The sequence below is a fragment of the Rhodnius prolixus genome, unplaced genomic scaffold, assembly GCF_049639745.1.
Source record: "Rhodnius prolixus isolate KJV_2025 unplaced genomic scaffold, Rpr scaffold_6, whole genome shotgun sequence".
Classification (NCBI taxonomy): domain Eukaryota; kingdom Metazoa; phylum Arthropoda; class Insecta; order Hemiptera; family Reduviidae; genus Rhodnius; species Rhodnius prolixus.
The window spans coordinates 42,141,898-42,168,468 of NW_027411634.1; the positions used below are offsets into that span (position 1 = coordinate 42,141,898).

Sequence of the window (26,571 nt, forward strand, 5' to 3'; positions counted from 1 at the left end):
ATGTACTGTGTTGGTGTTGTTTTTTATTTGGGCCCTAATGACTTTGGTTAACTTAGAATTTCGCTTTCTAGAGCTGAATAATAGAATAAAAATTGACTGACTGATCCTCTGTTTCTGAATCAGAATTTGATTCTGTTTTTAAGCTACATAGAATTTGTTAAACTAAATGAAAACACTTCGTTATGATTATTTATTTATTTTTGCAGCAGTTAAAAAACGTATTCGCGTTGATCTGAGCGCTACCTCAATGGAGAGAAACTTTATTACTCCTGCCAGAGCGATGACAGACTTCCTCTTGAAACCTGACGACTTAAAGTCTTTGAAAGCGACAAAACGAAGGTCTCCTTATGAAAATGAACCACCTATAACCGTATACTGGCGAAAAGATGTAGAAGCTAAGTAAGTATGAGACTAAAGTATGAGCTGAGTTTAGTGATGTACTCGTAAGTTCCATTTTTTTATAAAATTGAAGAAACAAGTTTTTACATATAATTTTAGTGTTAACATTTTTACGTGGTGTTCTCGGATATGTTCAATCATCACCCACTTGCTTTGAATAAATGAAACATTTTTTGTTTATGACATTTTCCAGAATTTGGAATTTCTTCTTAGGACTGTCCTTAGAGTGCCCTTAGAATAGATTCTACGAATTTTTATTACGGTGGAGCAAAATTACTTTCAGATCATTGCGACGACGAAAACAAAATGGATAGATGAACTGTTTGGAATAGAATTTAATCTATTTTGAGACGGAAGTATCTCTTGGTGAATGGACCACAGACTTCCAGTTTGGAATCGATGCTACTATTTTGTTTGTATTTGGAATAGGTATTCAGCTAAAAAAAAAAAAGAGTATCTGTTTACATAGCCAGACTGTGCTAAAAGCATTATTTCTCGAGTCTTCACCAATGGATCTGGGCCATTCTTCATCATTCTTGAAGAAGTTATTTCCAGGCTATTCTTTCTTGATGGGGAGGATAACTTTGCCAAATTAAACGTTTCGTTTTCCCACTGTTAGGCACCTGCTTTTCTTTCTTTTGTTTTCTCTCCAGAGAATTTGGATTCAGTGTTGGCTGAAACAGCTACTAAAGCCCTTCTAACATAGTAACATAACTGTATTATTGTAGTAGCCATTTAAGACACAAATTGCTTAGTTATTGGCAACAGAGAGAGTAGTGACCGTGTAACTAATTGAGATTCAAGGTGCATTATTCGGTTGCAGAGCTATAGATGTCTGGGGCTCTAAGGAGAATCTGTTGAAGGAGCTACTTAAAAAGGAATTGGAAAGAAAATTCTATCAACAGAGTGAGTGAAATAAATATTAGATATGATTTAAATAAATATGATATTATAACTTTTTCAGTACTCCTGGATGTTTTTATATTTATATAAAGAACAGTTACTGTGTGTAATTTCTGATTGGATTTTCTGTTGTGATTGAAGAATAACAGTGCAGCGAGCAAGCTTTTTTTTTTTTTGAGGTCGTTCAGCTAAGCGCAAGAAAAACAGTAACAACTATATTAAAAAAAAACTGGTCCAAGGGTTCGAGACTTAAATCACTTAAGATTCGACACTTTCCGATTAAATCAAGCTTAAAGGACTACAGCCCCAAACATTTCATCATGAGATTAATGAGAGGGTAGTTTCACTATACGTCACAAATTATATTTAAAAAAAAGTAGCCTGGAGCGCCTAAGAAGGGAACCAACTAGAAGTCTGTGAGGTGTCCGTGAAAGACTAATAAGATCATACTGACTGATAACTCCAAAATCATCACCGAAGACTGCCGATAAAACCCGCCGAACTCATCAGTAAGAATGGATACTGTAAAACAGTCTATTCCTGGAAGCTAGACACATAGTCTCACCAAGATACTTCCTCCAAGTCTTCTGGAGCAGGATTATCCAGCTTTTAAATTTAATATTTAATTGCCATTTGTATCCTGGAGCATGGTCGAGATGCTACGTTTAAGAATGGACATTTAATTGCAAAATGAGTGAATACGCAAAAGAAGGAAAAAAACACATTCAGACAGTAAAATTAGTCATTTTTTGAGCAATATTCTCTTTTTGCTACAATTTTTAATGTGTTTCTTTTTTTCACATCTTTTAGTATTTGTCGTTGCAGAAAATATACTGAGTAACGTCATTAATTTTATACATTTATGGAACCAAATTACTATACGCAGTTTGATTTTTTTTTCATCACAATAATTGTAAAGATGACTTTTATACAGGGACAATTTCTAATGGCAAGTAAATAAATTGATTGATTTCAAAATGATTTTCGTAGGCTTAAATCATCATTGTTTTTTCAACTCTCCGATTGTTAGTTTGTAGTAGATTCTGTTTTTTTTCTAAAAATAACAAACATTTTAATGGTTTATTTCTTATATTTGTGTTTTAATAGCCGACCTTGTAGATTTTACTACACGGCACAGATTACATTTACATAAAGGTAAATTTACAATTTTAAGCATTTTTGAGAAATTTATTTTTATTTTTTCTTTATAAATAAAGGTAGTAGTAGAGGAAAATTCGCGATTTTGTCAAATTATCTTTGTATATGGAGAACTGCCAGTCCAAACGATAAGTACCAAGAAGCTGAATTTTTTTTAAATGTAATTTAAACGTCTTTCGATCGTAACTTAGTTGTCGAAATTATACAAAAACCTGAATTAGCAATTAAATGAAAGGTTTTTAATTTTATTTTTTTTTTTTTGGAGCATTTCTCGAAACCGGTCGCAATGATTTGGTGTAAACATGATTCTCCATTGAAGAAAAAGATCAAAAATTTTTAAAAAAATAATGTTAAAAATTGTTCAGGTAAGAGATGCACTACAAGCGAACTAGTTGCAACTACTGCATTTAAGTGGATAATTATTGTGAATTGAAGCCGTAATATTTAATGTACTCTCTTAAAAGATTAATTTTTCTTTATTAATTTACGTTTTCTAAAAAAAAAATATTTTTTTTTTTATCGACCGTTGTTTTTATTACAGATATTTTTACTAACAAAAGAAGACTTCGAGACTATAGAAGAGAAAGAAATACACAAAATGAGATTTGTTTAAGCCGGGAGGCGGGTTTGTTTGGTTCATCTGGAAAGGTGGTACTGACAGCCGTCGCTATGTAAGTACTTTATTGGTTTTATAATAACCAAACAAGTTAATCTAAGAGCCCCCACCCCACCCCACCCGCCGAATAATATTCAATAGGTTTTAGAGAACTTGCGATGTCAAAACTTCAAATTTAATCCGCGTTTTAATGCTGACATAGTATCTAGAATTTCATTTTTTTTGACCGGACGCACATGAAGATCCATGTTTATGAATTTCTTATTGGGTATAGTTTGGTAACCTTAAAGTTTGTAACCTGTAAACTTCTTTGTTTGTTTATCTCATTAATCTGAAGATAGCTGGATATAATTTCGTAATAAAATATTCATTTCAGTTTTATAATCTTAAACACTCTGAACAATACTTGGGGTTTCTAAATCCCAATAACTCCAAAATTATGTTATAAACCCAACACAAAAATTTTAAATGAGGCTAATATTGTACATAAATCTATGGCTTCGTGCAAGAAGTGCCTATGTCAGATTTTTGGTAAAAATGAGTAAAAAATCTGTTTTGATATATTAAACATCAGAATTTTTCTTGCAAGAAGTGCCGAAGTCAATTTCAAAGTAGTAACTGAGTTACTAAAACTTATTAGTGCCAATGTCAAAATTTAGCATCAATATTCCCCCCCCCCCCCCCAGGTAAACCAAAGAGGACGTACAGTGCCTAACAAAAGTCTAAATACACCACAATATTTCGGGAATTTTCAAAATAAAGAATTATTAGAGTAAAAAATCTGATTTAAACATTTGTAACTATTGTTACTAAAAATATATATGAGAGATGAAAAGACCTCTGCCATCTCCCATTGCATGAAAAATAAAAAGATCGGAGTTCATGCCTGAACAAAAGTCCACATACAGAATAGATAAATTTAATATTATAATAATATTTACTAGTTAGGGTAAATCTTAATATTTACAAATTTATTAATTATAGTTGATACGTGAATATAGGCGGATCTGAGTTAGTTAAGAATTTATTATTATTTAAAATAGTTCACCAAAGAAAGGAAATTCCTGTGTCAGAACGCAGATTAATAGTTAAATTAAATAATCAAGGATTTTCATATCGTAACATTGCAAACATTATTCAATGAAGCCACGCGAGTGTCCACAGACTGTAATAAGATATAAAAACCAAAAAAAAATTTTGAAAGTAAGCCGAGAAGTGGGCATCCGCCTAACCTTTCCGACCGAGATAAAAGACAAATTTTCAGAGTGTATGCAGACTTTTGTTCGGCACTGTACACTCGTAATCCTTTTTTTTAAATTGGCACTTCTTGCACCAAGCCACAGATATACAATTGTTTATCGATTAATATGTGTTATACAAATATATAATTGAATAATATACTATTGAGTATATAATTGAAAATGTGGTTATAGAATATTATTATTGTTATCATTATTATTATTTTTATAAAATTATTATTATATCTTCTTCTTATTATTATTATTTAGGTGTGAGACCTAAATAATAACCTGTGACATGTTTATCCCTTCATTCCCGCCAAAAAACTTTAATACTTCCCCCAGAAATTAACCTTCCGATCATAATTACGTATTCATAAACTCCAATATCCCAAGTATTCTCTAGAAGTATGCCTCTCCTGAGTACACTTAACCTAGTATTGACCTCGAAGTAGTGGTGTACCGTCACAATTTTTGCACTTAGGACTAACCCACTTGCCTATCTAGTTGTGTAGATGACTGGTCATCCAAGTTGCGCGACTAGTCTTGCTCATGAACCAATACTTGCAAAAAAAAAAAAAAAAAAAAATATCTTACGTTTTACTTTCTTTCCAGAAATGGAAGTAATTTTCTTTTCAAATTATTTGCTTGGTTATACACTGGGTCTCACAGTATGTTCTCTGAATCTATTCACTCCCTGGCCGATACCATCAATCAGTTAATATTAGCATTTGGCATCCACAAATCTGTACAAGTAAGTAGCAGTTAATTATATTAAATCCATGACTTATTATTCGTCTTATATTATTCTTCTAATCTAAATGTATCTAAAAAGTAAAACGAAGTAATTTTTCTTAGAATTTTTTTTCCAAAATTCAGTTTTTTAGAACATTTTTTAAATACTCACAAAAAAACGTTTAAGTACATAGTTAAAACAAGAACTGTGTATCTGACCTAAGTTTTGAAACTTAGTTTATTGAATTTTGAAATACTTAATATCACCTTTATCATCTAGTGACAACTATAATAAACCAAAATGGTTGTAAAAATAAAATAAGCATATAAAGAAACGTTGAAAGTGTTGCTAAAGTAATCCAAAATTTGGTGAATGTCGGGCGTGACCATACTGGATAAATTCCTGAAATTTATTTTAAATTTGGCGTACTAATTTGACTAGTTCTATAAACAATCTTTTTTTTTTTTGTTTCTTCTAGAAACAATGATTTTATTTTAGGGTTTTGGGTGGGAAGATTGTTTAACATACTTCCGAATTTGAAGTGCCACTTCAATTCATTGACAGTACAAACCTCCTATTTATGTAGCTAAGGATAACTTCAATACTTTCACTAAAATTAAATATATTTAGAAAAATTTTAAATTAGTGTTTCAAGGATGCTGTAAGAAGAAGATGCACGGCAGATTTTATTTTTTCCAGAGAGCTGACTCCGACCATCCTTATGGTTATTCAAACATGAAATATGTCGCTTCTCTCATTTCCGGTGTGGGCATATTCTGCGTGGGAGCCGGCTTATCTGTTTATCACGGTATTACCGGCCTTATTCATCCTGCGTCTTCTGAACCCTTTTTCTGGGTAAGCTTGCTTTGTGTAATCTGTGGATTTATTATTTCTAAAGAGCAGAATTATTGGATCATTTCTGTATAATATTATGAGTTTGTCTCGTTATTATGTTTTTAAGTTACTACAAGGTCATAGAAAGAGTATTTAATCTCAAATCTTTCTGAAAAACTACAAATATTTCTGTTGCAAGTTTGTTAAATTGCTGAAACAAATAGATTTCAGTCTATCAATCCAAATCTGCTAAAGTTTGTAATAATCGATCAATGCTTTCTTTGATTTTGATTGAGCTCAAAAGGTTGGTAACTAATCAAATCATAATAATTAATTATTGGGTTTCCTTCAGCAACATTTATTGGGTGGACTGCAGCGTGTGCCACAGAATCCTGCTTTTCGTTTGAGATAACAGTTCGCGAACCGAACCACAACCCTTAAAAGATTTTTTTTTTTATCATAGACAATCGATTCTTAATATAGTATGTTCTTTCAACTTTTTTTGCAAGCCAATCCTCGAACATAAATATTATGAATAACTGCATCATAAATGGATGCTTGTTTTTCAGGCATTCTGCATACTTGGCGGCTCTCTGGTATCTGAAGGAGCTACCCTTTTGGTTGCCATTAACTCGATCAGGAAAGGAGCTCGAATAAAGGGAATGTCCTTTAGAGAATATGGTGATTATGTTGTATTAAATTATTCGCCCTTCTTCTGCCCTTTTTCTCCTTCTAATCACCGCGATTCAATGTATATGTTGATTTTCTGAAATAATCTTTCTTTTTTTTGGTTAGTCTTTCGTGGACAAGACCCTTCAGTAAACGTAGTTCTACTTGAAGACATGGCTGCCGTCCTGGGCGTAGTGGTAGCAGCCAGCTGTATGGCTCTGACGGCGGCTTACGACTCTCACGTTCCTGACGCAGTCGGTTCTATCATCATCGGAGGCCTATTAGGTGTTGTAGCTTCCTTTATCATTTACACGAATGTAGCCGCTTTGGTTGGCAGGTAAACTGATGATAATAATAATTTCTCTTTTATTAAATAACTTCAAAATTATAACAATAAAAAAACTTTTCACAGATCCATACCACAGGAACTACTTGAAAGAATAAACGCAGAACTAGAATCAGACGTCATGATACGTGCAATACACGATGTAAAGGGTATTGATATGGGAAACTGTTTGGTTAGGTATAAAGCTGAATTGGATTTTGATGGCAGAGAATTGGCAAGATCATATCTTGATCACCAAGATCTCAATAGTTTACTACAGGTAAGTTTTAAAATTCTAGGCAGGTGAATTTTGTAAACAGTTTAAAATTGCATATGGTCTCAGTTTATGTGTTTTTATATTTTAAAAAAAACGGCTACGCTTTTGAATCGACGTTTTTCGCAGATCGTGCCAAATTTTCTGTATTTAGTTATCACCGAAAATATATACATATTTTACTCTTGTCACCACCGTTTGGTTCAGTGAATTATCCTCGATATTTGTATGACTATAAATTTATTTCTTAAATTAACTTTGATGTACTTAATTGTAATAAAGAAGGCTATCATTTTGCTTGTAACTTTTTACCGGCAAAATTTATTATGGGTAGGTTCTGTTGGATTAGGTTATTTAGAAAATCCCTCTTAAGTGTATTGTCTTTTTTTCTTAAATTTTAATTTTAATTTTTTTAACATGTACAGTTTTAGTAAAAATTAAAGTATTCTTCAGTCGTTGAGAATCTCTTTTAATAGGAGCTTAAGGCTTGAAACATAGTGGCGCGGCGGGCAAAGCGGCGATGATAGCTGCTTCAGATCAAAGAGAGCGACGAGCAGCGAGCAAAGAGTCGCATGCACATAGTGACGAGTTTAGTCGCGTTCTCCTTTTGACAAAACAAGATGGAGGAACTATTTTTATATGAAAATTCTTCGTTGAAACTTTGGTATTTGCAGCAGCTTAGTAGTAGGAGCTGCAGTGTACATGACATAAATAAGTCTAGAAATGAACTTGGTGAATTTCATCACTTGTACCATCAACTTCGGGAGCATCCTGGCAAGTTTCATGCGTATTTTCGAATGTCTTATCAACATTTGATTATATACTAGCCCAGTGTAACCCCATTAATCAAAATCAAATTTTATTGTTTTTGAATAATACAACTCACAACAAAAGTTAGGCACAATATAGAAAAATTAACTAAATACAAATCTGTGTAACCCCATTAATCCTAGCAGTTACTTTAAGGTTAGAAAAGAATAAATAAAAACAAAATAGAAATATATGCAGATAAAAAGAAATTAGTCAATTAAAAAAAACAATAATTTTATTAAATCACTTTATTATTACTAATAATTATTAAATCAGTCGTAAATTAATGTTGTTCATCTGAAAAACTGGAGTAGTACGACGCTACAGAAGAAGGATTGGAGAACTCGTTCTGATCAGAAGTAGTAGGACGTGAAAATTTAATTTAATTTTGCCTAGTATTTAGATGAAAGTTAGCATTAAGGGATTGAGAACCAAATTAAATGTAGCAAAAATTACCTGAATTCTCCATTAACTACTAATTGTTAATTAATTTTAACGATTAATTATTAATTGTTAAAAACTGTTGTAGCCTCGCAAATATTACGGTCCCACAGAGGTTTCTTTAAACAAACTAAACCAATAAATGTATCAATATCCATAACCTTTGAAAAATAACCTTTACAAATTGAGCGCGATGAGAGCGAAGAAATCAAACATGTCATAACGCTTTGCTCCACTCTTTATAGATAGCGTTGCTCTATCTTCGCTTTGCTCGCCACTATGCGCGGTCCCATTTGTTTACTTGTGTTTGATTTCGCCGCTTTGCTCTTCGCTATCATCCCCGCTTTGCCCGCCGCTCCACTTAATTTTGCCTAAGGCTGGAAACATAGTGGAGCGGCGAGCAAAGCGGCGCTGATAGCGAAGAGCGAAGCGGCGAAATCAAACACAAGTTAACATATGGGACCGCGCATAGTGGCGAGCAAAGCGAAGATAGAGCAACTCTATCTATTTCTAGTTTTTGTTTTTGCCGCTTTGCTCTTCGCTATCATCGCCGCTTTGCTCGCCGCTCCACTATGTTTCCAGCCTAAGAGAAACTAAGAAACACGCTTCTCTTAAATCGTCTTATTATTGAGAATCCACCATGAAGTTATGCAATATTTTTAAAGTATTCGAAGTTTTAAAGAACATTGATTGCATGAACTTCAAACTAAGAGTAGTTTGAGATTTTCACGAGATTTTATTTTCACAGGAAGTTCAACAGTTTAAAAGTATAGATGAATTAGAACCATTTATCTTGAAACACAGTGAAAATATTGTAGATATGATGGGCGGAGAGATCGATAGAATTGAGATGAAGTTAAGGGTGAGTTTAAATTGAATACTCTGTTATCGATTTATTGAATGTGATCAAGCTTTATTTTGTTCGCGTATTTTTTTGACCCAATTTACCTTGATTGTTTACTTAATACATTTTTTAAAAAGGCTTTTGTTGATAAATAATAAGTACCAAAAAAACACGAATAATCATATTTATTATAAAAAAAATTTTTGTTTGCTATTAGTGCAAAGTTTACAAGACCCAGGACAAAACTAAAATACGGGGCCCCACATTTTTTTTTTTTTCATTTTGCACTTTTTTTTATTTTGGTTTGGTAAATGATGCTTAACTTCATACAAAACTTTTGTCCTGTTGTCTAACATTCAAATTTTTAAAAATTAATCGATTTTATGAGTACGATATTTTGGTTCTAAGTATTTCTAAGGCCACATAACATTGCATTAAAAAAAACTAACAAATCTTTTTTTAAAAAACTATTAATTGATGTAAATAATCAGTGTTTTTTTAATTTTTTTTTTTTTTGCAGTCGAAATTTCCCGAAATAAGGCATTGTGACTTGGAAATCTTGTAATACAACTAGTATTTGAATGTGACCTTTGTATTTTGATTCTGTGATAGATTATTTGGTTATAAATGAACAATAATAATAATAATGTTGATAATAACAATATGTAATGTACATTATAATATTTTGCGTAAAAAAAAAGGAACAAATTTAAACTATTTTTAATTTTATTTTTGGTAATCATAAAAACTATTATGTAAATTATTAGTACATATTTATATACATTTATATTTTTAATTTATTGTAAATAGCAATTTCGTGTATCTTTACAGCTCTTTCTGTAAATAACATTTAACGTAAATAGTATTATTTTTTGATTATTAATTCGATGTAATATATTATGTCATTTTAAACTTCAATGCTAATTTCATTTTCACTTATTTCTGTTTATTTATTGATGTAATGTTTGTTAAGTATTTAGGCACAAAAGAGTAAGTTCAGCTATAAATTATTTATGTTTTATTTTGGGTAGATTTTGAAATATTAATTGTTTAATTTCAGCTTTTATTATCATTAAAATTAGTACAATAAAATGAACTTTCCATACCAATATTTCGTGAAATACAATTCAGCGCCAAGAAATAATTTAGATGATCCGTCTGCAGTAGTAACTTTTAAGCTAAAAGTAAGATAAAAAAAAGAAATCTTCTGAAAACGTGTAGCAAAAATGTAATAATTATTCAGTATTAAGAAAGAGACTAGATTTGATCTTTACATATCTTGAGTAAAAAATGAAAACAGTTGTTCTTAAATTGAAACTATTCAGTTCCAACTGCTTTCTTATTCACGAAATCTAGTCTGAACATCTTTCTACCTGGGTTTTTAGAAATAATTAAGGTGCTTCAGAAACAACTGGGCTACAGTATATCTCAATTTTGTAAAATCTCAGTAAAAATTAGAAGGTGCTATGAATGGTGCATGAAAAAAAAAAAAAAAAACGCATATTTAGGCCTTCCATTTAGCGTCCCTAGGTTTTCCATAGGTAAAACCGGTGTCCAACTTTAAAAAGTCGAAACAGCTGTAAATGTAAAAAAAAAAAAGGTAGCACGTTTTTTTATTTTTCGGGTGGTTACAAAAATTTCTGGTCGAATTCCAATTCACAATAAAGTCTGCGTGTATTGTAAATTATATATGGGAATATAATGGCCTGAAATTTCCCAACTTTTGTCTTCTAAAGTTTTACCAACTTCTGTCATCTTTAACAAAATCATAGTATCTATTTTTAGAAAAAACTTGGTTCTTATACTTCTTGGAAAACTTTTTCCCAAGAAGTTGAAAAGTAAGGAAATTCTGTTAGATTCTGGGTTGTCACGTATCCGTCCTTAGAACCAAGTTTTGTTAGTGTAGGCAATTTTTTTTATAAATAAAAGGCTGCTGATTATTTATTTTATCTTGGAAATTCAAGTAAAAAATTGTAATGGTCGTATTTCACTCTAGAATTTTATTTCATTTTTTTAAAAAATGTTGAATTTCTTCAAAAATATCTCTTAAAATGCAAAATATCAAAAAAATTTATTTCCTGATATTATTCCGAACATATAAAAACTGTCCAGTAGGACAATTGTGTAAGGGTTGAACGTCAAAAAAGTATAAGACAAGAAATTGCTATTTTTTTGTAGATTTTTTTTTTTTTAAGATACAAATAGTTTATGAATAACACATTTAAATGTATTTTATTAAAAATATTTATTAAATGGATGAAGTAACAGTGATATGAGAAAAAAATAAAGGACATTTCTGTATGGATAAGTAGAGGTTATAGGTTAGCAAAGATGGCTTAAACATAACCTCTTCTAATTGGAAGCCCAAACAAGTTGTAAAAATATAATAAACTATGGCCAACACCATTGAACTCATTTTATGTAAACTTTTAGTGATTCGTTGTAAAAAAAAATTTGTTCTTTTACAAACACTATCAAATGGGATTCATTTTGTTTCGTTTTTCAAGATAATAACTAATAATGAGCCTAAACTAACCAATAAAATGTGTAACGCTCTCCAGATCTTGCGAGTCCAACTGTCTTCACCTCCTAGGAGCCTGTTACAGCTAAATGTCTGGTGATAGTGACATTGTTTTGCATGAAACGAATGAAAAATGTCATCATTACCAGATAGTAAGGTATAAGATGCTCCAAGGAATAGAAAAATCTGAACTCCAGGCAGCTGGATTCGAAGCTGAGATCTTCGCTAGGAATCCTGTGCACCAACACTTAGTTACGTAGAGATTAGACATAGTCTTTATATTTACATTATATTTGAAGACTGATTTCAATTGGTAATCAGTATGTAGTATTAAAAAAAATTTACATATTTGAGTATATGTATTTTTTTTCCTTTAAAAAGACTTTTCAGATCACCTTGAGCTTATCTCCAGTATATGTTGGTATTAATTGTTGTTGTTAAATAAAAAGTCTTTCAATTATTTTAGTCCAAAATATTTGTTGATAAAACTACTTACATTGAATATTTTTTTAAATTCTTGCTTTTTAAGTGTTAAAGAAAGGATTTGGTCCCCGTTTGGCTTTAGGGTCTCTTAATTTTTTTATTTATTGAGAAAAGGACTTTAAATTGGAACCCAATGAGGTTATAACGATCTTTTTATAGAGAAAATAAAAAGGATGTAGATTAAGTTATTGGTCTGATTCTTATCAAAGAGTATTATTTTTAATATAGGAAAAACGAAACAGAAACAATGCCATTATTTATGTATTACTGTATGTAACAAACCTTTAAGTTGGACCACCCAAAATAGTTCCTTAGCATGTCGTATTTTTTTTTTTAACGCAATGGGGTTTTAAGGGGTTCTAAAAGGAAGTAGTTTCATGGTGAGTTCCTCTTAGCATGCGATCAATAATCATCTCCTGTGAGAGTAGCTGTGCTACGAAAAGATGTAATAACATCAATGTTGTGGTTAAAAAAAAAAATCGAAATGGAGCGAAAAAGGTTATAGTACAGTGCCCTAATGTGTGAAGGTTATAAATACGAGTTACTCGTATTAACCCCAATACCGATCCCTGGTAGGTTTTGAATCTAATTTGTAGAAATTGTTTATGCATTCCTCAATAAATTGCATTTCCCCCCCACTTTCAATGATATTTACATCTAAGAAATATAAATGATTACATATCTAAATGGCCAGTAGGTATTGTATCGATATAGTTCGTTGCTCATTGTCGTGACTGCGTGAGTGCAATATCGAATGCTTTTAAGCGAATCACTAAATTATTAAAATTTCTATAATCGTGTCTTTTTATTTTTAGCCTACTTTAAACCAGTTGGAATGATTAATATGTAAATTTGCTGCTGTAATAAAGTTTCTCATTAATTGTGATTATTGTGGTAGATATGAAATTTAATTCTATCGTCTTTGATGGTCTACTTATTTATGTATATGTCTATGAAATATCTTATTATTAAATGCCTAAAAAGTCATTTTTATGTAAGAACATTATTTCTTATAAAATCATATACCCTGTAGTTATGTCCCAAAGTCCTTGTTCAATTTAGTTTTTTTCAAATAGAAATAGAAAAAAAAAGAGTCATGTTTCATTTGAGATCAATTTTAGAACTGACATTGAAATCATTAAACTATAAATCTCTAAATTATTACAATGTGAAAATTTAAAAATATAGACTTGTGCATTGTAAAATTCGCTTTTTCTGCGTAGATTAACATGATCCCGTCAGTTTTTCTATAGGTAGAACATTCCCAAACTGGATGTAATAGATTTTTTTAAATGTTTCACAAGTGGAAGTATTGTCATGTTTGCGTTTTCATTCGAAATTCCGTCATAAGGTTCTTGGAATACGAAAAAATAGTTTGTACGGATTACTTCTTTAGTTGGTAAGCCTGCCTGCCTATGAACTTAGTGGTAAGTACAACTAAAAAAACTAAAAATCTTATGAAATTCAATTTTTTTTTTTTATCTGGATAAGGTGCCATAATCAGAAATCAGTCAACCTAAAATACCCCTTAGAAGAATGCATTTTTTTTTGTCGTGAATAGCCGAAATTTACGATCTTTTCCAAATAATAATAATAAACTTTGTGCAAGTGATGGGAAAAACAAATTCTTGTTAGAACACTCTCACGACTTCCTCTTCTATTCTCAAAATTCAAACTCCCTTAATTTCTTCAAACTTCTAACGTTTGTGCAACATTTAATTCTAATTTCTTTAAAAAAAAAAAATGTCCTCTTTCTCAGTAGTACACAAAAGCTAATTTTAGGAAAAATGTTTCAAACTTTTAGATCTAAAGTTATAATAAGTTATGACATGTGAAATCTTAAAATTTGAAAATCACAAGTTAGAATACGTCTTCCTACTTAATAGAGCTAGAGAAAGTAAATGACATTAACAGCTGATAGAATTGATTAAAATCTTCGTATCAGATCATCTGATTGACGTTTGAGGGGTTATAAATCTCGAATCTATTTTTAGTGCGTTTATTTGGTGAAACGCTTCTGCTGCTTAGTGGTCCATTATCGTTAAAAAGAAATCTTGAGAGATAAGTTTTTAATTACAATTTTTTTGTAAATTTACTTTACTCAACAAATAGAACAAGTATTATTTATAGCTCTACAGATACAAACATAGCCCTCACATAGTTTTGGCAACTATAACATGATAAGAATTTAAACGTGCGACTAGACCAGCTGAAGCCACGGCGCTACGAAACTGACTCGAGAGTGGGGATGAACAAGACTGGACCGAGAGTACTGCAGTCGGCAGTTATGATCCAGCTATCAGTTCATTGTCAAGCTAAATTGTATTAATAGTGGCATTTAATTCAACGCCGCAAGGTTTAAGTTCCTTAAAAACTTTCCCCTATTTTCTCTTCGAAATTGTAAAATGAATACTTAAAGGTGAGTTTCGAATTATATTTTAGATTAAATTAATTCTTAAAGTTTCACTGATCGAATATTTGAAAAGGTACGAACCTTCCTACCTTATCTTTTATAAAAATTATAATAAAATGAATAGTATTTCTTGAAATATATGAACTACCGATTAGGTATCGAGCACGGAGGCGGATAGCGAACATATACTGTAAATTTCTTGTGTCAACCATTAAATCAAATGCAAGACCTAGAGACCGGGAATCGAACCCACTAAACCAAACAATACATCTTAGCTTAGCAGGCCACAACTTAAACATACATTTAGGTAGTAATAAGTCTTATAATTTAAACTCACACCTATTTCCACTGCAATTTATTATTATTATTATTATTATTTGAAGCTTAGAATTTGTACGAAAAATGTAGATGACGATGATATTAGTTATTTTCTATAACTTAATAAGTAAGAGAAGGGGAATATCGATCATGTCAAACTTCCGATTACAAGTTCTGCCTAAATAATATTCGTTTTGAAGTTCCTAGAGTCAAAAACTGGTTTTAAAATTTGGAGCGCGCCTGTGTGCCTGGGAAGTGATTAGCATAACTCAAAAAAAAGAAGAAAAAAAGTCACAGGAAGTTAAAATTTGATTTCTAGTTTAAGTGTGGCCATCGACCCCAAATAAACATTTGGACAAAGCACGCAAACAGGAAGTATCACTTTACTGGACCGTTTTTCTCGTGATTTTCTCGAAAAGGCCTGAGATTTTCTTCAAACTTGCTGCACACACACACACACACACACACACACACACAGCGCATCAAACGTTTTCCAGGAAATCTTCCATCAAGGGCACTTCCAAGTGAGAGGATAGTTGGGCTTTTCCCTGAAGTCCTTTTTCAATATGTTGTTTGGTCTCTTATTACGTACATTAATTAGGATTAAATGTGAATTTAAGATTCCAAATTTGATGTAAAATAGCAAAACCGAAAATAGATTTGATTTTTTCACTGAATAGATTTGTGCAGTTTTTATCGACTTTTTTTTTTAAATTGGTACCTAAATGTCCGCACTTTTGAACACAACTTCTTATTTATTTATAAATTTTAAATTTCAAGAAAATTTACTTACCAAATTTTGGACAAAGAAAGCCCTGAGAGCGTTTCTAACCAGATCTTTTTTATTTAAGGTGAGGCGTGATCTTGTTCACGCACTATCGGCTTTCGAACATTGCTTACTGTCACGAATCAGTCCATCAATGGGCCAAAAATGCCCCTGTAGGTGATAAAATGATACTATTTAAGGAAAATGATTTTTGGTTTCAATATTTTGCAGATTTTTAACCATAAATAGAACGATATTAGGAGGAAGCGTTGATTTCAGTTTCCTAGTAAAAAAGTAATCCAAAATGTCATGTCCATCTAAAAATAAAACTAAATCTAAAATCGTCGTTTGCTTAGAAAATTGAAAATTACAAAAAAAAAACTTTAAAAAACTTTCTCGAATGTGTTCAACAAAATTGTGACCAATTAAAGATTTACTCGTGCAATTAGTGCCAACTGAATAATACTGATATCACAAACATCACAAAAAAAATTGAATGACTAAATTCTAAATTGAAGCACATCTTCCATCACTGAATTTTGGCACCGAATTTGATAATCATAAATATTATGCAGTTGTTTATTAAGCGTACAAATAGCCAGGACTTGACAGAGAAAAGTCTAACTTCACCCCCTACCCAAAAAGAAAATACGCTGTAATGGCGTTTTCCAGGAAAATGAAAGTTCTAGTCCTGCGTGAGTGTCATGTTTGCTAGTGTTTAAAGAAAAAATCATAGATCTATTATTTTAAAAACAACTTGAAAATACATTTCGGGCAACAATTTTTTGTCAAAAACTTTCGATTTAGGTACCATGGTATAACCTACACCAAATATATAATTTTAACCTTCTATAATTTTTAAATTTTTGAAGGTTAGCCATTCACCTCTTTCCATAGAACTGTCCTTAAATGTATTTTCCTGGAAAAAGTGTTTCAAATAAATCCTATTGGAGAACTAGAATCGCTAACTTATGATCGATTATCCATGTTTGCCTCATTGCTTCTTTCGATAGTCATCAAAGTGTGGTGTGAGATGTAAACTTAGTTGAAAAAAAAATTCTCTACACTAAACTAATTAATCAAACTCTGTTGATGGATGAAGGTCCGAAACCAGTCAGAGATACGATAATCACTTTGCAAGTTACGGAGTAGTTTTTAATTTGAACTCTCTGAGATGTTCAATTACTTCGATGTTTTTTACAGATCGATAGGTTCTCTCTAAAACCACTCTTTGGGTTCAAATGACCTATTTCCGGTAAAAACTGAATGTATAAAAAAATACGTAGAGATCGTTATACCACCTCTTATCAAGTAATGTACAAAATTTACAAACAATATGTTTTTGTTGTATGTCTGTGTTATCTAATTACGATAATTGATTAATTAGTAATCGAAATTCAACTTTAATTGATTCTAATCACTAATTGAGCTATATCAGTTTAAAAAAATGAATTGCTTTCACACAATACGCATTTTTATTATCTCTTCCTAGTTTAAATTGTAAATAGAAAAAAAGTTGAAGGCAGGCAAATAATTTTCTGAAGTTTGAAAAATATTTTATCTTATTGAATTGCGTATTTTCAGGATCATTATTATTTTTTCTTTTTTCTTCAAAATAGGTTCAAGAAGAACGCTACATTATGTACACTAACCATTTGGTTAAGGCTGTGCTAACTCAGTTGTTATTTATTTACATTGCAGTAGAATGCGTATCAGATCGACCTAATATTGTTTTCATTGTTGCAGATGACTTGGTAAGTTGGATTAATTTTGTATAAAATATAATTTACTTTCTATTTAACTTTTTTACTTTCTCCAAGTCCCATGTAAATGATAGTATTACATCATGTACGTTTACAAATAATTTTGAGTTTACCCGAGAAAAATCTAGATTCAATTGAGATTTTGAGATTTGAGATTCAATTGAGTACGTAAAATAAGTTTTCATTTTCTTTACAAACCACTGGTGAGAGTAGATTTGTGAACATAACCTCAAAACAAACTTTGTATTTCATCTACGCACTTTTCTAGAGGACCGGATAGTTCGCGATGAGGCTCTCAAATGGTAAAGTGTCTCTTCACGGATTTTCTTCCTCTTCCTTGAAATTTTCTGGAAAACAATACCAACGATTTTCTATAATTTTATGTACTCTCATTGGACAATCTTTGATTGAACGTTTTCTTTAAAAAAATAAATAAATAATCGATAAAGTACTTTTCGTAGAGATGTTGGTAGACTTCCTTATAAAACGCCATTTTCTTATTTTCTTCATCACCAAGTTTGTTTAGGTACCTGGGGACGTGTGACGTCAAGATTTTTAACAGAATCAGCTAACCGGAAGTGCCAGTTTACTGCCATATCGATCTTTCAGTTCTTTGGGTTTTTCTCGAACATGACACGAACTATTTATTTTAAACTTGGTATACAAATGGCTTAAATGTAGCTCTGTATATTATATAAAACATTTTGGCAGCAAAATTCTTCATATATCGATATATCGAAAACCGTTGAAAGCTACGGTTTTAAATTTGAATTTGTAAACAAAGTAGGTTCTAGACAAAATTGGTGAACTTGAAATACCATTTTATTAAGTGACAATCAACTTATGTTGCCCGATAAATATGTACGTACATCCTGCATGATGTCCCGATTCCCCCTGTTGGACAAGAAAGTTCGTCAGAGCCTTCCCTTTATAGATGAACCATCAAATATGAGAGCTAGAGGTTACGTCATTTCTACGGCGACAGCTGTTAATTCAATTTTGTGCAAGTGCTTTTTAATTAGGTTATGGTTAACCATAAGTCGCATTATCATGGAATACAACTACCTTTTTTTTACCCACTTCCCTTTAAGTGCCGATCATGCCATCGTTCCAAATGTTTCCTCTGAGCATAAAAAACCTAATCTACCGCCAAGCAATCAATTCTGCCGACCCAGAATCCTCTTTAATCTTACTGTGTGCTTTTTGCGACAGAAGATGCTTCTTATCTTTAGCTCAACCTACTTTTAACAAATCTTTTAGCCAGAAAAGCATTCTTATATTTCTAATGTTAATGTCTTTGTCATAAAATCGCTTAGTCACGGCAATGAACACTAATTAAGGAATTTAATTGGAAGATTTTCAGTTCGTTCTGAACACAGCGATACGAATGTGAAGCCAGATCAAGCCAACAAGCAATGTATTAATTTCACTTGCTTCAGCTGATTTAACATTTAGTCACAGTGTAGCCAACTGTAACAATTAGGCAGAAAATTGCCCGCTTTCCTCTAATCGTTAAAGTGACATTAAACTTTGGCATTTCACATTAGGTAGATTTTTTTTAATTAATTGACTTGAAAGCTTTGATTTACGACAAACTGAACAAAATATCAGACTTACTTCACAGGAGTTGTAGCTTATTTTAACAATTCAATTAGAAGCTAATTCATGGCGTATTATTCTTTGTTTTTCAGGGTTGGAATGATGTTGGTTTCCATGGCTCTTCACAGATCGCAACCCCTAATATCGATGCTCTAGCCTATTCCGGCATCATTTTGAACAATTACTACGTATCCCCGTTGTGTACACCTTCCAGAAGTGCCATCATGACTGGAAAACATCCTATCCATACAGGTATATAAAGAGAGGAAAGACTTTTTAAGTAGAAATAAAGCAGGCTTTTGGATTTTTCATCGTTTAAACTTGAAGCTTAAGAGTTTAGAGCTACTCCGGTAAATAGATTTTATCACTTTGTGCTATGAAAGATTTGTAAATGCCTCAGAATTTCAAGAGGTCACCTTGATTTATCTCTAAAGCATAACATTTTATCACACTACAATTTTGTATAACCTTCATTTTTGCTCACAAAGTCGTTCACTGCACAAATCGATTAAGTCCTTTTTTTAAAAAATATCTTAAATTTAAGCATCAAAGCATTTGGTTCAGTCGTATCTTTTTATATTTATAATGATTTTTCCAAATAATAAAGATTAACACCATTAAACGACACAATTTTTTTTAACCATTGAATAATAAATAATTTATTTCAGAAGCTATTTTGATTAACTCCGTACTCTTATATAAACCGTTGCAATAATTCAACTTAATAATTCGAGTAGCAGGCACTGAATGATTACGGCAACTTTATTTGAATTTATATTATAAACGGAATTATAAAAAACGATGTACTTTTTTTCTTCGCATTTCTTCAGTTTGTTTAGTTTCGTTCTCCTCGGAACTCGGCACATTATAAAGTAAGAGTTCTAAATTACACGGTTCTATAGACAATGTTTAATGTTTAATTTCCATATGAACATTAATATGATTGCAATTACTTGCCTTTCGCATTTTTATTACACATTTTTTTTTACAGAATAGAATAGAATAAATCTTTATTACACTAAATATGCATAACAAAAAAAAAAAAATCGAAGTAACAATGTTCAAAACATTATAACCTTCATAACAAGTGAGGATAACAAGAAAGCTTAAATGTAGGATAAGAATGCAGGAAAATAAGGAAGGAAAAAGGGTCCATTAACCTGGCGGCACTTTGGTTGAATTTTGAGACAAAACTTTTGCACCGAGCTCGAAACACATTGCACTCTTATGCACCACCAAAAAAAAATCTAAATTCGCCAAGGAAAAGCCACAATAAGCAATTAAAGTTTTTTTCCCGCCAAAAAAAATTTGGCCGGATTTGATTGAAACTTACTTCATTATGTTAAGTACACTTTGCACTCCATTGCACCACTTAAAAAAATTCATTAACTTTAATAATTACGGAGATATGGCCATTCAAAAGATCAAAGGAATTTGCCGCAAACACTGAATTTCGAACCGCGACTTAGTATACAGGTAGAGGAGAGCTAGCACCAGCTAGAACCACAAAAAAAATCTAATAAAATATGCACACATTCAGAAATATAAGGAATTAAAGTGCTAAAAAAAGCATTAACTTGGCGGCACTTTGGTGGAATTTTGGGTAAAAAATTATTGCACCCTGCTCAGAACACTTTGCACTCCTATGCACCACCAATAAAAAAGCTAGCACCACCAAGGAAAAGCCTCAATTTTCCATTTAAAGTTCCGCGCGAAATTTAAATTCAAAAAAAATGAGTCTTATTTGCGGGAAAATTGGAGCGCTTTTTTCCAAAATAGCAAGTACTAGTATTAGAACAACTAGCCCCACACAGGAAATGCCAAAAATTAGCATATTTTCAAAGTAATTTACAAATTATTCGACCGATTTTCCCGCCAACTTACCTTTAACCGGAAGTGCTCTAAATTGAATTGAAACTCATCCTATTTTGTTCATGGTAGCTAGCACCAATATGCACCACAAAAAGAAATTTTGAATTTACACTAAAAGCTGATATATTGATAATAAAAGATGCACTGACAGACGTGACCATTAACTTTGCGGCACTTTGGTGGAATTTTGAGAAAAAAATTATTGCACCCAGCTCGAAACACTTTGCAATGCCAATAATAAGCCAGCAACACAACGGAAACTGTAAAAATTCACCAATTGTACGCCAAATATAACTTTAACCGGAAGTGCCCTAAATTGAATTGAAACTCATTCCATTTTGTTCGTGATAGCTAGCACCAATGTGCACCACAAAAAGAAATTTTGAATTTACACTAAAAGCTGAGATATTGATAATAAAAGATGCACTGACAGACGTGACCATTAACTTGGCGGCACTTTGGAGGAATTTTGGGTAAAAAATTATTGCACCCTGCTCAGAACACTTTGCACTCCTATGCACCACCAATAAAAAAGCTAGCACCACCAAGGAAAAGCCTCAATTTTCCATTTAAAGTTACGCGCGAAATTTAAATACAAAAAAAAATGAGTTTAATTTGTGGGAAAATTGGAGCGCTTTTTTCCAAAATAGCAAGTACTAGTATTAGAACAACTAGCCCCACACAGGAAATGCCAAAAATTAGCATATTTTCAAAGTAATTTACAAATTATTCAACCGATTTTCCCGCCAACTTACCTTTAACCGGAAGTGCCCTAAATTGAATTGAAACTCATCCTATTTTGTTCACGGTAGCTAGCACCAATATGCACCACAAAAAGAAATTTTGAATTTACACTAAAAGCTGATATATTGATAATAAAAGATGCACTGACAGACGTGACCATTAACTTTGCGGCACTTTGGTGGAATTTTGAGAAAAAAATTATTGCACCCAGCTCGGAACACTTTGCAATGCCAATAATAAGCCAGCAACACAACGGAAACTGTAAAAATTCACCAATTGTACGCCAAATATAACTTTAACCGGAAGTGCCCTAAATTGAATTGAAACTCATTCCATTTTGTTCGTGATAGCTAGCACCAATGTGCACCACAAAAAGAAATTTTGAATTTACACTAAAAGCTGAGATATTGATAATAAAAGATGCACTGACAGACGTGACCATTAACTTGGCGGCACTTTGGAGGAATTTTGGGTAAAAAATTATTGCACCCTGCTCAGAACACTTTGCACTCCTATGCACCACCAATAAAAAAGCTAGCACCACCAAGGAAAAGCCTCAATTTTCCATTTAAAGTTCCGCGCGAAATTTAAATTCAAAAAAAATGAGTCTTATTTGCGGGAAAATTGGAGCGCTTTTTTCCAAAATAGCAAGTACTAGTATTAGAACAACTAGCCCCACACAGGAAATGCCAAAAATTAGCATATTTTCAAAGTAATTTACAAATTATTCGACCGATTTTCCCGCCAACTTACCCTTAACCGGAAGTGCTCTAAATTGAATTGAAACTCATCCTATTTTGTTCATGGTAGCTAGCACCAATATGCACCACAAAAAGAAATTTTGAATTTACACTAAAAGCTGATATATTGATAATAAAAGATGCACTGACAGACGTGACCATTAACTTTGCGGCACTTTGGTGGAATTTTGAGAAAAAAATTATTGCACCCAGCTCGGAACACTTTGCAATGCCAATAATAAGCCAGCAACACAACGGAAACTGTAAAAATTCACCAATTGTACGCCAAATATAACTTTAACCGGAAGTGCCCTAAATTGAATTGAAACTCATTCCATTTTGTTCGTGATAGGTAGCACCAATGTGCACCACAAAAAGAAATTTTGAATTTACACTAAAAGCTGAGATATTGATAATAAAAGATGCACTGACAGACGTGACCATTAACTTGGCGGCACTTTGGTGGAATTTTGGGTAAAAAATTATTGTACCCTGCTCAGAACACTTTGCACTCCTATGCACCACCAATAAAAAAGCTAGCACCACCAAGGAAAAGCCTCAATTTTCCATTTAAATTTACGCGCGAAATTTAAATTAAAAAAAAAATGAGTTTAATTTGTGGGAAAATTGGAGCGCTTTTTTCCAAAATAGCAAGTACTAGTATTAGAACAACTAGCCCCACACAGGAAATGCCAAAAATTAGCATATTTTCAAAGTAATTTACAAATTATTCAACCGATTTTCCCGCCAACTTACCTTTAACCGGAAGTGCTCTAAATTGAATTGAAACTCATCCTATTTTGTTCATGGTAGCTAGCACCAATATGCACCACAAAAAGAAATTTTGAATTTACACTAAAAGCTGATATATTGATAATAAAAGATGCACTGACAGACGTGACCATTAACTTTGCGGCACTTTGGTGGAATTTTGAGAAAAAAATTATTGCACCCAGCTCGGAACACTTTGCAATGCCAATAATAAGCCAGCAACACAACGGAAACTGTAAAAATTCACCAATTGTACGCCAAATATAACTTTAACCGGAAGTGCCCTAAATTGAATTGAAACTCATTCCATTTTGTTCGTGATAGCTAGCACCAATGTGCACCACAAAAAGAAATTTTGAATTTACACTAAAAGCTGAGATATTGATAATAAAAGATGCACGGACAGACGTGACCATTAACTTTGCGGCACTTTGGTGGAATTTTGAGAAAAAAATTATTGCACCCAGCTCGGAACACTTTGCAATGCCAATAATAAGCCAGCAACACAACGGAAACTGTAAAAATTCACCAATTGTACGCCAAATATAACTTTAACCGGAAGTGCCCTAAATTGAATTGAAACTCATTCCATTTTGTTCGTGATAGCTAGCACCAATGTGCACCACAAAAAGAAATTTTGAATTTACACTAAAAGCTGAGATATTGATAATAAAAGATGCACTGACAGACGTGACCATTAACTTGGCGGCACTTTGGAGGAATTTTGGGTAAAAAATTATTGCACCCTGCTCAGAACACTTTGCACTCCTATGCACCACCAATAAAAAAGCTAGCACCACCAAGGAAAAGCCTCAATTTTCCATTTAAAGTTCCGCGCGAAATTTAAATTCAAAAAAAATGAGTCTTATTTGCGGGAAAATTGGAGCGCTTTTTTCCAAAATAGCAAGTACTAGTATTAAAACAACTAGCCCCACACAGGAAATGCCAAAAATTAGCATATTTTCAAAGTAATTTACAAATTATTCGACCGATTTTCCCGCCAACTTACCCTTAACCGGAAGTGCTCTAAATTGAATTGAAACTCATCCTATTTTGTTCATGGTAGCTAGCACCAATATGCACCACAAAAAGAAATTTTGAATTTACACTAAAAGCTGATATATTGATAATAAAAGATGCACTGACAGACGTGACCATTAACTTTGCGGCACTTTGGTGGAATTTTGAGAAAAAAATTATTGCACCCAGCTCGGAACACTTTGCAATGCCAATAATAAGCCAGCAACACAACGGAAACTGTAAAAATTCACCAATTGTACGCCAAATATAACTTTAACCGGAAGTGCCCTAAATTGAATTGAAACTCATTCCATTTTGTTCGTGATAGCTAGCACCAATGTGCACCACAAAAAGAAATTTTGAATTTACACTAAAAGCTGAGATATTGATAATAAAAGATGCACTGACAGACGTGACCATTAACTTGGCGGCACTTTGGAGGAATTTTGGGTAAAAAATTATTGTACCCTGCTCAGAACACTTTGCACTCCTATGCACCACCAATAAAAAAGCTAGCACCACCAAGGAAAAGCCTCAATTTTCCATTTAAATTTACGCGCGAAATTTAAATTAAAAAAAAAATGAGTTTAATTTGTGGGAAAATTGGAGCGCTTTTTTCCAAAATAGCAAGTACTAGTATTAGAACAACTAGCCCCACACAGGAAATGCCAAAAATTAGCATATTTTCAAAGTAATTTACAAATTATTCAACCAATTTTCCCGCCAACTTACCTTTAACCGGAAGTGCTCTAAATTGAATTGAAACTCATCCTATTTTGTTCATGGTAGCTAGCACCAATATGCACCACAAAAAGAAATTTTGAATTTACACTAAAAGCTGATATATTGATAATAAAAGATGCACTGACAGACGTGACCATTAACTTTGCGGCACTTTGGTGGAATTTTGAGAAAAAAATTATTGCACCCAGCTCGGAACACTTTGCAATGCCAATAATAAGCCAGCAACACAACGGAAACTGTAAAAATTCACCAATTGTACGCCAAATATAACTTTAACCGGAAGTGCCCTAAATTGAATTGAAACTCATTCCATTTTGTTCGTGATAGCTAGCACCAATGTGCACCACAAAAAGAAATTTTGAATTTACACTAAAAGCTGAGATATTGATAATAAAAGATGCACTGACAGACGTGACCATTAACTTGGCGGCACTTTGGAGGAATTTTGGGTAAAAAATTATTGCACCCTGCTCAGAACACTTTGCACTCCTATGCACCACCAATAAAAAAGCTAGCACCACCAAGGAAAAGCCTCAATTTTCCATTTAAAGTTACGCGCGAAATTTAAATTTAAAAAAAAATGAGTTTAATTTGTGGGAAAATTGGAGCGCTTTTTTCCAAAATAGCAAGTACTAGTATTAGAACCACTAGCCCCACACAGGAAATACCAAAAATTAGCATATTTTCAAAGTAATTTACAAATTACACAACCGATTTTCCCGCCAACTTACCATTAACTTGGCGGCACTTTGGTGGAATTTTGAGAAAAAAATTATTGCACCCAGCTCGGAACACTTTGCACTCCTATGCACCACCAATAAAAAAGCTAGCACCACCAAGGAAAAGCCTCAATTTTCCATTTAAAGTTACGCGCGAAATTTAAATTTAAAAAAAAATGAGTTTAATTTGTGGGAAAATTGGAGCGCTTTTTTCCAAAATAGCAAGTACTAGTATTAGAACCACTAGCCCCACACAGGAAATGCCAAAAATTAGCATATTTTCAAAGTAATTTACAAATTATTCAACTGATTTTCCCGCCAACTTACCTTTAACCGGAAGTGCCCTAAATTGAATTGAAACTCATCCTATTTTGTTCACGGTAGCTAGCACCAATATGCACCACAAAAAGAAATTTTGAATTTACACTAAAAGCTGATATATTGATAATAAAAGATCCACTGACAGACGTGACCATTAACTTTGCGGCACTTTGGTGGAATTTTGAGAAAAAAATTATTGCACCCAGCTCGGAACACTTTGCAATGCCAATAATAAGCCAGCAACGCAACGGAAATGGTAAAAATTCACCAATTGTACGCCAAATATAACTTTAACCGGAAGTGCCCTAAATTGAATTGAAACTCATTCCATTTTGTTCGTGATAGCTAGCACCAATGTGCACCACAAAAAGAAATTTTGAATTTACACTAAAAGCTGAGATATTGATAATAAAAGATGCACTGACAGACGTGACCATTAACTTGGCGGCACTTTGGAGGAATTTTGGGTAAAAAATTATTGCACCCTGCTCAGAACACTTTGCACTCCTATGCACCACCAATAAAAAAGC

At 32.5% G+C, this 26,571-nt stretch overlaps 3 protein-coding genes across 13 annotated transcripts in view; 2 read left to right on the forward strand and 1 right to left on the reverse strand.

The window, feature by feature from the left end:
* LOC141460752 (adhesion G protein-coupled receptor A3-like) overlaps positions 1–5,052 on the reverse strand; it is a 27,864-nt gene extending 22,812 nt beyond the window's left edge. The window contains exon 1 of the mRNA XM_074141036.1: positions 4,912–5,052. The gene's annotated coding sequence lies outside the window, so the exon portion shown is untranslated. The remainder of the gene's footprint in view (positions 1–4,911) is intronic.
* The window catches only part of ZnT49B (solute carrier family 30 member 9), a 15,814-nt gene extending 2,576 nt beyond the window's left edge, over positions 1–13,238 (forward strand). For 4 of the 10 annotated variants that reach the window (XM_074141045.1, XM_074141053.1, XM_074141050.1 and 1 more), the window contains 11 exons: positions 207–399; positions 1,223–1,305; positions 2,410–2,457; positions 3,002–3,131; positions 4,930–5,068; positions 5,750–5,905; positions 6,454–6,565; positions 6,680–6,890; positions 6,966–7,158; positions 9,152–9,265; positions 9,768–13,238. In XM_074141045.1, coding sequence (XP_073997146.1) covers positions 207–399; positions 1,223–1,305; positions 2,410–2,457; positions 3,002–3,131; positions 4,930–5,068; positions 5,750–5,905; positions 6,454–6,565; positions 6,680–6,890; positions 6,966–7,158; positions 9,152–9,265; positions 9,768–9,812 — 1,424 coding nt within the window. In that variant the 3' untranslated portion in view covers positions 9,813–13,238. The remainder of the gene's footprint in view (positions 1–206; positions 400–1,222; positions 1,306–2,409; positions 2,458–3,001; positions 3,132–4,929; positions 5,069–5,749; positions 5,906–6,453; positions 6,566–6,679; positions 6,891–6,965; positions 7,159–9,151; positions 9,266–9,767) is intronic. The other 6 variants (XM_074141049.1, XM_074141051.1, XM_074141056.1 and 3 more) reach the window with 3 other exon arrangements.
* A 1,017-nt stretch (positions 13,239–14,255) lies between these two features.
* The window catches only part of LOC141460756 (arylsulfatase B), a 40,377-nt gene continuing 28,061 nt past the window's right edge, over positions 14,256–26,571 (forward strand). The window contains exons 1-3 of one of the 2 annotated variants that reach the window (XM_074141057.1): positions 14,256–14,670; positions 17,368–17,502; positions 19,203–19,362. In XM_074141057.1, coding sequence (XP_073997158.1) covers positions 17,389–17,502; positions 19,203–19,362 — 274 coding nt within the window. In that variant the 5' untranslated portion in view covers positions 14,256–14,670; positions 17,368–17,388. Of the gene's footprint in view, positions 14,671–17,149; positions 17,271–17,367; positions 17,503–19,202; positions 19,363–26,571 lie in introns of those variants that run through there. The other variant, XM_074141058.1, reaches the window with a different exon arrangement.